The 12,924-nt window shown below is 40.6% G+C and overlaps 1 protein-coding gene across 18 annotated transcripts in view; it reads right to left on the bottom strand.

Annotated features, from left to right (window-relative positions):
• The window catches only part of Dlg1 (MAGUK family member discs large 1), a 797,939-nt gene that overhangs the window by 660,202 nt on the left and 124,813 nt on the right, over positions 1 to 12,924 (bottom strand). For all 18 annotated transcript variants that reach the window (XM_076787382.1, XM_076787375.1, XM_076787389.1 and 15 more), the window contains one exon: positions 2,772 to 2,903. In XM_076787382.1, the coding sequence (XP_076643497.1) occupies positions 2,772 to 2,903 (132 nt within the window). The remainder of the gene's footprint in view (positions 1 to 2,771; positions 2,904 to 12,924) is intronic.

The raw sequence follows: 12,924 nt of genomic DNA, 5'->3' as shown, positions 1-12,924 counted from the left end.
TAATTGCTGATCGAAGAAAAAGAAAGTTAATGTAAAGCACAATGTATTTCTAAACTAGCAATTTGAAAATATCGAATTATGTGAATAAAATTGCGAAAATGAAAATGCAAACATTTTTAGAACTAACTCGAGCATCGTGACAAACTCTTTGTAAGTTGTGTGGTAGCGATTAATTTACGAAGAAATGAAAGTGCCAAGTTATTAATATTATGATATTTTGACTTTAAAAAATGATATTGTATATTCCAAATAAACAAAAATATGTATGGAAAAGCTTAGCTTTTCTAACCACGGTCTACAAAATGACGTCGTAGACCAGGAGACCCCCTTAAGATAGTTTTGACAGGAAAGGTGTTAATTTCGGGTGTTTCGTGGGCTGCTCTAACCCTGTTAAGTACTTAGCGCTGATATGACGTGTGTAATCTTGGGGCCATTGTCCACGTCACCGATGGTAGTGTAGGCAAGGGTGTCCGAGGTTATCAGCAGTAACAGGCGAAGCGGTGCGACCGACACAGTTGCAGATGCAACGGACTAATCTCCTCTATACCAAAGAGCATTATACCGAGCAGACCGAATAGAACAATCTGGCTCTGGCGAAGTAACTCGCACGGGTTTCCGCATCCGTGCCGGAAATGAAAGGGCGCCCCGAAGTTTTAAAAACGTTGCGCCGACCCCACGCCAGCCACGCGTACCTGCAGCTGCAACGTATGGATTACATAAATGCAGTGCACGAAATTCCGAAACGGCGTGGCCCAAACATTACCGAAACACACCGAAGACCATCATAACAATAACTATTGCCGTTCGAATATACACTCGACTCAAAAACTGTTCGAATATCAGACTTTCCAAACGCTGTTCATATTTAAACTGTTATAACTTCGTAAAACACAATTCTATAATACTACACCTGGACTCGGTGTAAAGCTTGAAGCTCCCGCCCTCCATGATTCATTTTCTCCCGAAATGCTTTGACACTGAAAACACGCGTCTTCTCGAAAATCTTGCAAAAAGCTTCTAGGAACATGATCAAAATTTTTCCAGACTGAATCTATCGTAGATTCGATGACTGAAGCTTTCCATTTACAATGTTCCCTTACAATTCGAAGTTCTGGTAAATATTTGGAGTAGAGAAAAACATTTTCCTACTCATGTTAGGAGGCTCATTTGTACACTTTCTAAATTTCCTTGTGAACCAAGCGCGCGAGTCAATTCAGCATATGGATATTAATACAATTAACAACCGGGAAAATGTATTTAGACCAAACACAGTAGAAACGTATCGATAGAATAATTCTATGAAGTCTTTGACATTCCTCTTCGGTAGACGAGAGTTAAAAATGCAAGCTCTACGAGGCAAGAGGAACGCAGTTGTTGGAACAACGTCCCGAAATCATGCACGGTGTCGTCGAGTTAGGCGAGTTATTCGGTAAAGTCGAATGGATGGAAACATGGAAGATGGAAGGGTAGAACTGTATTTTTATATGAAGGATTGTTATCTTTGTCCAGGAAAAGTCACAAAAACACTTGCGAAAAGCCTGGTTCTCGATTCAAGCAGAAACAACGACCTATATGTATTATATATATAAAGAATATATAATATATAATATATGTAATATATATGTATATACACTTTTTTCCGTATATCCCGCAAACCTTCCGTCAAACTTTCAGGCGAGCAGAGCCCCGGTCTGAAGGGATTCGAACAGAATGAATCGTGCGGTAAGAGCGCTTTATTCCGAATAACAATGGCGGTGGAAACGTTCGAGAGGCAACGTGCCAGTTCCGATAAATAAGATGAGATTGAGGTGAAGCACAGAGAACGGGATGAGGCGTCGTCTCTTTGAATCTCTCGCGGATCGCAGGAATTTTTCGGATTTTCAAACGTTCGGCACCGCCGAGCCGTCGATCGCCCGATATCAAACGAGAATTCTATCGATACGTATATTTGAAGTCGAATTATAGAGCTGAACCCGTTGACGAAGAAAGACGGCCTGACCCATCGCTTCTACTTGAATGGATTCACCAGGAAAATCCTTCAATTTATCTGCTTCTTCAAGAATAATCTATAATCAATTGTGTCGTAACAAGACCGTCGATCTTTATGCGAAATCAAATTTTTCTACGTCGTTCGCGAGAAACAGGAGCTGCATTGGCATTGACTTCTTCGCTTGAAAAATTAGCTTAATCAATTGCGAGTAATATAATCGTATTTTCTGACATTTTACTCATTTTTCTCGTGAACGCATAAAATCCGCGTTCCTATGGAACTGAACGTCCAATGAGAAGGAGATTGTGTTGGTATTTGATTTACCTTTAATTAAAACCTCTTTGTTAATATCGTTTTTGTCGCTGAGAAACACAGGGATTTTCGAGATCAATATTGTGTAGCGCAAACGTTTTGACGCGATTTTTATGCATCGTTATTTTGCACGGAGTGCATTTTATTTTGTTATATTTATGTAATTTTATATTGTGTACTGAACAAACTACAAAATTTAAAAATAATAATGGCGTGTGACATTTCTCGGTGATTCAGCTTCTGTACCTCTGAAAGGCTACATTCTGTGGCAACAGGAGCGCATTTTTCACAAGTATCGTGCACATCTCTTTCGCATATATCGAGACACTCCAGTATATCAAAATAAAAACAAATTTTTAGACTTGATCAGAAATCAGTCTTACTGATATGTGATAACTATCTTTGTGTCAGTTAACGTGTTAACAATGTTCGTCATGCGGTTTCTAGTGGGTTGGAAATGCAAACTCACCTAATAGCGCCTGGAAGAGCCTGCTTTTGAAGATCCGGATGACTCGCTCGATGGCCAATCGTAATTGTTTATCCTGGGGCCTCGTCAGCTTGGCATGGTAATCTTCCAGGAGCTCCAGAGCTCTGTGAGCTTCTGTAAGTACAATAATAACCCATTAACAAACGTTTCCGATAGTTTCTATATATCACTACTTTTCAAAAATTTCATATTTCGAACGATTGTACTTATGCTATTGTCGAGAAGACGATACTATGCGTTTCAAACATTTAATACAAGGACAAATTTTGTCAACAAAAGCTGTAACATTTTTTTTTTTTGTATATCCCCTTGCGCAATGCATTCGAATAAAATGCATATTTGTCATTTATTTTTGTTTCTTAATTAATCCTTTACACTCGAATGACGACTTTGGAACGCCACTAGCTATAAAAATGATCATACCATAATTCAAAACAGTATCCACCCTACTACATTCGTCTGGATTTAATCAATAGCTAAAAGTTTAACTGTGGTACGAATAAATGCGCTCCGTTTCACTTCTATTAATTTATACAATGTTTTTTGAAATCGTTGCTTTTGTTTTATTTGTATGCGGTATCTGAACGAAGAAATTGCGTTATTAAAATTTGCGTCATTATTATTAACCATTCGCCGTCGGAACGGGTCAATCCTGATGACAGGCTACCCGACATACAGCAATGTGAAGAAGTTTCGGAATATTATTAGTGGCTACCTACAATGTAGTTACCTACAATGTAGTTACCTACAATGTATTAACAGCTGTATCAAAAAATTATCCAAATTATTTAAAAAATAATCGCTACGATAACATATTATCCTATTTGGCTACGTGTTATTCGAAATAGTTACGTGCTGTATTATTTGAACAAAAAAAAATCATTTTTCTTTAGATTATTTCGTTGCTTTGAATTTATTCGGAGTAACTTTTCATTTAATTTTTTATTCGACCACAATACCTTATCAAGTGAAATCTCAAGTACTCTCTAATTCTAACATGCCGGATCGTCCGCTGCGACTGAAATACAGTTTTCTACGTATACGTATAATTCATACAATTCAGTTAAAAGTACTAGCGTACAAACTCGATTGATTAATCGATTCGGTTTAACGTTTTATGAAACATTACTTGTTATGTTACTCCAGTCAAGCATTCGAAATAAAAACTTATTTTGTAATAATTCATTTCATTGGCACAGAAAATGAAAATACTTTTCTTATGACATCTATCAAATAAAAATAAGAAAGTATTTGAGATTTCCTCTCTGTTCCAAATGATTGTTTGTTCAGAGTCCGCAGATAATGTAGAACAACCTAAGAAATGAGCAGTGGCGACGCCAGCGGACACAGCACTTTCTCTGCTTGCCACCAGATGGCTACGAAGATGATACTTTTCTCGTTACTGCTCGCATCGCTACCGATTTGTATATAACACCGTTTCTAAAGTATCGAACACTGGAACTAATCCCCCGGGTGGTGCCCGCTGTCAAGTTCCCGCAGCCGTTCTGCGATACCAACTCAGTACGTCGTACTAGAAGTCCGGCGGTTATGGGGTGGGTGGGCAACCGCCTTTGGAAATAGGACTGTGTACGAAATCGTGCAAAAGGATTGACGTAGCTAATAGGGGATTATCCTTTTGTTCTTAGTTTTTAACTTACTAAACTCCTCGAACCCCTACATGGGTCTATATAGCTTTGCAAGTATGTAGCAATAATATTACATTGCTTATATCTCTTTCAATTATAAATATAATTCCCATTGCCGGGTTACGTGGTTCAAGGTTTCATTGATCTATTTACATTTACAAATGACTGTAATAACGATAATACCGACTCGTGTCAAGGAATCGGCTAGCAAGGGGAAGGCATGGGTGTAGCACTCGCTTTTCCCACGACCGTATGCGGAGGTCGCAGTGCTCGTGTAGTATAACAAAACCCTTTTAGGTTTCTTCAAAATTCATAGATTCCATTATTAAGATATTTTGATTTAAAATTATTTACGGATCCAGATCATAACATCTACACCCAAGAAGCCTCTAGATACAGTGGTGTAGCATGTCCTGGTTCAAGTTCGACGTGGTTATGAAATTTTTATTTTCAATTTTATCCAATGTTCACCGTCGAAATACACTGGTTATACATTATTTACGATGTATACTGTGTTACCTATTATCTTACACAAATTTTTGAGCGGTGAATACATTGATAACGTAACATGTTTGTCTGACATTTTCTTTTACGGTTGTTTTTATATTCGCCTTCGGCGCGTTAAAAAGACGAGGTTGAAGAAAATGCAAAAAAAAGAGGGAAAAATCGATTTTTCGAAAATGAGAAACCGGGCATACCGCCTTGGCAAGGAAGACTAGGTAATGAAATTTGAGCACTCTCGTTTGAGCGTGTCTTCTAGAAGTTCGTTCGATCGTTCCCTTCGACAGCCAAGCTTCCACGGAATATGTGTGCCACGAGGACAATAATTTTGTTAAAAGCAGTTCGTAAACCGTGCTCGTCGCCCGATAAATCCATCCAAATGATTCGTCCCCAAAGGATCTTCGTCGCATAGTGCATTTGCCTCGGAGTCTCTCGCGCTCCTCGAAGTCGGCGTGTTCGTAAACCCATCGGAGAAGAACGGGCTAGTTGGCCTCAGTCGGTGGGGAACGAACCGTAAAAGCAGCGAAAATTCGCATTATCCGTCGACGAGACATTTATATCGTTGTTTGCGAGTCGTGCCGGCATGCGGCAGCCATATTGTGTCACGAACAAAAGGGTCACTGTTTCTTGGAGGTAGGAGATCGCCCGATCGATCTTTCGACGAAGTTCGGGGTTCGGCCAGGAAATAGTTCGAATCAACAAGTGTGCCGACCACTCATCCGCGACCGTTTTAAACTATCCGCAATGAAATCGTCGCGACGATCTTCAGATTTTCAAGAGTAATCCCGTAATACCTGTCGGACAATTGCTCGGCGAGCGAAGACGACATCTTTTCAGACATTTATGGAAGACGATTACCGAACTCGCGACGATTCGAATATTTACCTGAGCGACTCCATCGCGTCACCAAAATACGCTCTAGGACAAAATGATAGCAGATATATAATATTATATGTTTGCTATCCTCAATTTCTCGTACCGTAATTGTTACGATGCAGAGCGCTGGCTTTCTGGCCAAGAAGAAGAGAAACAGAAATCTTCGAGACGAAATGATAGCACGCTCACCAGCATCCTGGTAGTATCGTTCACTGGTACGTGGCTTGTCGTGCAATTAACAGTCTGTTTCATGTTTCGAAATTACAGTTTATAGCCCGACTGGCTCAACCCAAGTCAACATGGGTCGCAGAAATGTGTTCACTGTTCGAAGAAGTGGAAACGCATTTCGTGTACTAACGAAAATAAATTCAACTTCGTTCTGTTATCGTGACTTGAAGAAGGAAAACTCGTGAAGACACAATAAACAATGGGTAGAATGATAGTTTTGGCGAGAAACGGATGGAAAGACAAAATCGATGCATATGCGATTTCTGGAAGGAACAATTATTCGCCTAAAATGTATGCATTTGACATTGGTCTGTCATTTCGCCCGGGAGTGTGTGAAATTAAAGGACCACTGCTGCAGGATCCGCGTAACTCATGGCGAAAAAATTCACGTTATGGCGGTACGATGTTCGCTTTCCTCTTCGTTGATTTTCTCGTAATATCGTCGCCGTCTACGTCGTAGTTTTCAGAGAAGACGAGACGTAACGGCGAAGCATCCATAAAATGCTATCACGCTATTCGCTTACCCATAGACAACGGATTTTACGCATTCATGACGAGATTGTGTAGATGATGTTTAAAGCTGCAGGAAGATTAATAGAATTTAAGAATATCTATGTACAGAAAGTATTCAAGAAAGAACGAACTTTAATATTATATTTCGTGCGCCAGAATAATGGAAGGATATTGTGATGTATCAAATTATCGAGACGCAAATATCTTATTATCAGTTTGTTCGATTTAATCATTCGAATGCCATTTACTATTCGTGATAGTATTTGAAGTATTTTTTCTCTCTGAACAAGGCACATTATTCGACACAATTGTAACGCTGTTTGGTACGATAACAATTTTTTCAAGCTTAGTTAACTTATCGAGGATAATAGGTTGAAACAGACAGCAGCAGTAACACGAGTATAGTTTTATAGATTCCTCGCGACGTCGTTGATGCCTCCATTGTTCCTTCTCGATTTCCACTGAATGCATATGGGGATTCTAAAGTAGTTCCGTCTGTTCTTACGACAGTGTCGTTGCCCTTCTATACGTCGCGTCGTCGGCAGATGCTTCCTGCACCGAAAGATGCGAGTGAAAATGTCTTAGAGAATGGACTGCGAGCAAACACCGATCTCTCGTCGCATGCGAGGTACTCGTATTTCGCATGTTATTACGTTCCGTCGACATTGCAACACACAGGAACGTAAAAATTAACATTAACATTCAGATAGCCACTATTCTGGCGTTCCATATTTGCAACATGATAGACGAGAACGCGATCAAGTCAACAATTCAAAGGACCTTCATAGCTCGAAGGATTGCAAAAATCGCGTTGCTTATATTCAATCGTCTTACATTATCTCGACAAGATATAAAAATTGCAATGCAATCCTTAAACTACGGACTTCATACGCCCATTAACAGAAAATGAGAACATTAAATTAAAAACAGTGAAAATACTCCAATAATTTAAAAACTGTATTATTCTCGACTTATCAAAATAAGTAACGAAAGATATTAATTAAATTAAAAAAATTTTATATCGAAACCCATGACACAGGAAAGCTACTTATAAAAATTTTCTAAGACGAGATTGGTCTATCACAGTGCTATCGATGCTTCAATCTCTGCAAGTTTCGAAACACTGTTTTATTAAGCAAAAATCTTGGAAGTCCTCTTTGGTAAATGCAATACGGGCAATAGATAAACTCATCGAAAATATTGCGAATCTCAATGGGGTTTAAACAGGTAAATCTCTCGACAGGTGTATTACAACGTTGTTAATCGTCGACGAATTTAACTCGTAACGATGATTGCGCTCTCGACGTGCAAAGTATCGAGGATTCAAAGGCGACTTCTCGCCGCGAGAGCGGCTCGTTATTACTCTTGTTCCAGCGAATAATTTCGGGTACGCGGCGTCTGCGTCTCCTCGTAAATCAGGTACACCTGTGCGCCCGCGTGTCTTTCATTCCGTGAAATTTCACGTGCGGTTCCATTCGGCCGTGCGTCTCTCTGCGCCAGAAACGGAAACCAGCGGTCCAGCCACCTTTGAAAATCGGCCACCAACTTTTTCACTGGTCCAATAGAAAAAATTCCGAAATCAGCTCTTAGACGAGCTTCACAATCGCCCCCTCGAGCTTCTGGTACCTGTTACGCGTGATTCTATTCGTTTCGACGCTGCTGAATACGAATATGAATTTCGGTTTTCGCGGAAATTAGAAGTTCCGGAGATATTCGCCGAAAACTTTCTTACCAGCACATTCAATTCAACAAGTACGCGTCTGTGACACGGGCAAAAGCATATCTGACGAATGCAGGTTTACAGGGAGAATTCGATGTGCTAGTGAGAAAGTCTTTTGCAAATATCTCGGTAGCTTGTAATTTCCGTCGGAAACGAATGTCATATACGTGATCAGCGCTTAAAAACGAGTAGAATGACGTGTAATAGGAGAAAAAAGATTGGGGGAGCAATTCGAAAGTTTCATCCGACCTTTGATTAGCTTTTCGAGCAAAATACTCCCCCGTGCACCGCTCCCTAGGTATTTCCGTCTATTTGAAACGGCCACGATTGCAATAAATATTTGGAGTCCTCCCGCTGATAATTTCACGGAATATTTCACGGAGGCGAAACATCTCCTCCGGTGGAATATAATATCAACTGCCGTCACGGGGGAGCTTGTATTCGAGTAGCTGGACGCCTTCCACGCGTCGCATTCTCACGATTATTTTTCCCGTTTCGTTGCGCCATTACGCTTTGGCCCGACCCCGTTTTTCGTTACCTTCATCCATATGCAATTTCATATTTTGCCGGCTGTAATTTGGTAAATATTCTCCGGGCGGGAACTTGTCTCGGTTACGGTTGCTAATGATATTCAGTTAGCCGCGCGGCTCTTTTCGTGCTATGAATTCCGGTTCCTGATGCGGCGACACCGCAAAGGGCCATTCTGCTTTTGAGCTTTCGAAAAATCCATCTCTTTTTCCCTCCCCGGTTCTCTAAGCTCAAGTACAGCTTTAATTTTAACCGTTATAAAATAATCAATAATCCGGTACCCGTGTGTTCACTTTCAATTTCTTTCTAAAACTTCTTTAATAGTTTTGTCGACAATTTTCGTAGAAATTTCTGTTCCTGGATGATCACGGAAATATAATTATATTAATACGCAAAAAAAGATATAAGAAGAATGAAATATATTTGTTTACTCGTATCGTCAATTTAATAGACATTTCCTCCTCATGACAAAAGTGAACAGTAATTACTTATTTTCAAAGTAGCACTGTTCGGAGCAGCACGGTTTTTTAACGGAGAAAATAAATTAGCAAAAATTGTAACTGAAACTCGCACTGCGAGTTGCTTGATTCATCATTTTATCTTGTAGGACCTTTTCAGATAGCTCGTTAACTGTCCCTTTTGAAGAGACGCTGCTTCGTTATCTATCTTTTGGTGCCTAATTCGTTGCGATAACTTTTTATTCGCAAGGGAACGAAATCAAGAAACATCTTTCCCTTTCTGCCACTGCCGGGGGATTTTCGGATCATGAAGGAACAACGTCGTTTCCCAAGACCGTTAATTAAGCTGTTAAGCTCGAAAGAGGATACAGCAATTAAAATTCCAGGCCATAATGTTCAAACCGCCCGCCCAAAAGTCACGTCATTACCGGACGGCGACTTTAATGAGCATCTTGTTAATGACGTTCTTGACGACACGATTACCGAGTTAGGGTTGAGGGCCCTCGTGTAATGCTTTCGACCGATATTCTATGGTAGCGTGTTACAGGCACAATGTATTAAATATCTGTATTATCAGACGCTGCGCCGTTGGATATTAACGCTGCTCGCCTGTCCAGGTTCGAGCATGCAACGAACAACGTGCCGATAAACAATTTCTTTTAAACGATGCATAATTGCTTCTCTGCTGATTCTAAAATAGCTTCCAGGTTAATTACACTTGTGCCACTCGTTTTCCCTCAACTACGCGCGACCCGTTAACTTTTTATCGAAAACCATCGTGACCCCAAAAATCTGTTGCGTTTTCTAGTTGGAAAATTCGAAACAGGTTGCACAATTTGCGCAACGAATATGCATTGGCGGCATCGACAGTTGCACGCGTTCAGAGATTGTTTAATCGCGAGCAATGGTTTTATCGTCACGCGGAACTCGCGAACCGAGATATTTCCAACTTCCAACGGGAAGTGTGGAAAACTCATTCTCAGAGGGGAGAAAGAGGCGCGGAGAACACGGCTTACGCCGTAAAAATCATTTTCCAGATAACCAGAAGATGCCTGCGAGAAGCTAAGATAATTAGCGTTAACCGTTCGGTTAAACGAGTACGCTAAGAGGCCAATTACCAGCAAATGCTCTATCCCGAAAGCAAGCCGTAGCCTTCGCGAGTACAACTGCGAACGTTTCCTTATAGAAAATACTTGAAATTAGCAAGCGAGTCGAGAAAAGCCACGTTTACGACCGAACACGTTGAACAAGGCTCCTAAGTGCATCGTGCAATCCGTAGGGAACGGATAAAATTGCGTTTGAGCCTCAATTAGCGAATGGAAGTGTCGCATGGTATCGCCGATTGAACAGCTTTCTTTTTGTACGAATAATGCGCATCTGTTATTTAGTAATTACTAGAACTTGGACTTTTACGCATTCCCGAAGAAATTCGCCTAGCGAAATATAAAACTCTGCAATAGATTAGAAAAAGAACCAAGAACATTGGTACGTTATTTTTAATGAATACAATTTTTATTTAATTGCCGCTTCCCGCAATCGATGCGGAACATTTTTATTAAAAATCGCTCACTGGATGGTTTCTCAACTGTTAAATTAAATCTTTACTGATTTGCATGTACCCCATCAAATCGTCAATTCAGCAGGCAGTTATGCTCCGAATTGCGTGGTCTCACTGCGATCAGAAAAACGTCAGAAATATATTGGTAAAGTTGACAGCTGAAAGTGATTGAAAACAAAAAAGTTTTTCCATTACATTGCTGTTGTTTCTCTCTCGTATCGTTATTGTAACGACAGTTAATGGTACCGACCGGTTACCTAGATTTCAAACATTTTCCGATTCTTCTTTCGCGTTCCTCCGGAGGCACAAGAAAGGTATTAGCGTAATGGCGGGCAGAAGAAACGGTTCTACACGCGACAATTTGATCTATAAAAACTCGCAACGGCCACCTGTAACGGGCATTTCGTTCCGATGCATTCCGGGATATTTTCGCGTGTTCCGGGATTCATCGTAAAACGAGAAAATTGCTGCTCGCGGAAACGAAAAAAGGTGGTCCCACGTGGATACGCTTTACGAGAAAGTATAGCGTGTGCGTTTCCAGTTACGAGCGATTCGTTATAGGCGTCCGGCGAACGTAAACTTAGGTCGCGTTAGCATGTTCCTAACTATACGCGGAAACACTCTATAATTCACAAACTTTGTTCCGTTAAATATGAAACGTTTGTTATTCCGAATTCGCCTGGCCTCTCGCGAACCAACGCTCGCTGACGAGGAACCACGTAAATTCGAAGAAATTCAAAAACCTGAGAAGGATCAATAAATTTCGGACAAGAAAAATCGCGTGGAAAATATCAAACAATATCCTAGTAATCCCATTTGACATTTACAGACGACATTATAATCCTAGACAAAAGCAAACTCGAATTTTTTGAACCTAAAAAACACGTGAAAGTGCGTTAAGTTTAATTACCTGCGGAAACACGTTCTCTCTGGTGCGATTAAATTTGCAAAAATGTTTCCGCGGTTAAACTAATGGTCTCGATGGAAATTTCCATTTTCATCCATCAGTTGACAAAAGCGCGAATAAGGAGAAAATGTATTTCGCTAATTGGAACGTTCCTTTTAATAAAAGTCGAATAAAAACGTGGTTGATGTCCCTTTAACGAACTCGCGGGCGCTACAAGCGCACAAAGATCCGCAGTCTATTTACGATGCGTAAATCACATTATAAAACGAAGTTAATAGAAGGATATTTCGCGGCGTCTCCGTTCTGGAAACGAAAATTCTGCGTTAAGGCAGGTCTCGCGCATACCGTCGTCGCAACCGGAACATCTCGAGTCCCGGAATAAGAAAATTTCTCAGGTATAATAAGAAGTGAATGGGAGAGTCGTCTGCCTTCTCGAACGAGAATGAAACTATGCCAAGTATGGCCATTTATCTTCGCTTTATGATTCAAACGAACGTGGCTCTCGCCTCCTGAATTATAACGTCGCATCCGCCGCGTTCCAGCCCCTGGATCTTCGGCAACTATCAAAATTTCATATACGAAATTCAAAAGCATAACTTCGAGGAACTTAATTGGGAAAGCGGTACGAGAAAACCCGGCCCCGGGTCTCGTTCCCGGATTTTTTAATCAAACGGCCCATGAGGAAGATCGCCGAAAGCCGGATAAAAATTGCGCCGAGATAATATTAAATTAGAGAAACGCGCGCTTTCCTGCCGTTTGATCCCTGATTAATTAAACATTTTGCCAAATGAAAACGTGTTGCCCTCCCTGGATGTCTTTGATACGTTCCCCTCGAACATGAAATCGTTCTGAGCGACGCGAGAGAATCTCGAGCACCTTAACGATTCCGATTGTCTTGTTCGACATCGGTAGTTCTAACAATCTCCTAATTCGTAAAACATTTCCATTTTTCACTCGACTTTTCGCGTGCTCTGAAATTTCGTTCTTCTTAATAAGCTCTATTCATCGTCACAGATGAGATAAGGTGACGCTTTTTATTCCGAAATAAGAAAATCGTTACCCCCTCTTTTTCTACTTCATCCGAAATAGGACGAAAGCCGGTCCCCAGCCATCGCCTTATATCGAAAGACAGCTGTAGCGAAGGATCAGAAATTACTCCGAGGATTAGAATAGTTAGAGTTAGGGTTAATTTCTCAAAGG

The sequence above is a fragment of the Halictus rubicundus genome, chromosome 4 (assembly GCF_050948215.1).
Source record: "Halictus rubicundus isolate RS-2024b chromosome 4, iyHalRubi1_principal, whole genome shotgun sequence".
NCBI lineage: Eukaryota > Metazoa > Arthropoda > Insecta > Hymenoptera > Halictidae > Halictus > Halictus rubicundus.
Note: the sequence above shows the minus strand (reverse complement) of the source record. Positions and strands in the feature narration are given on the sequence as shown.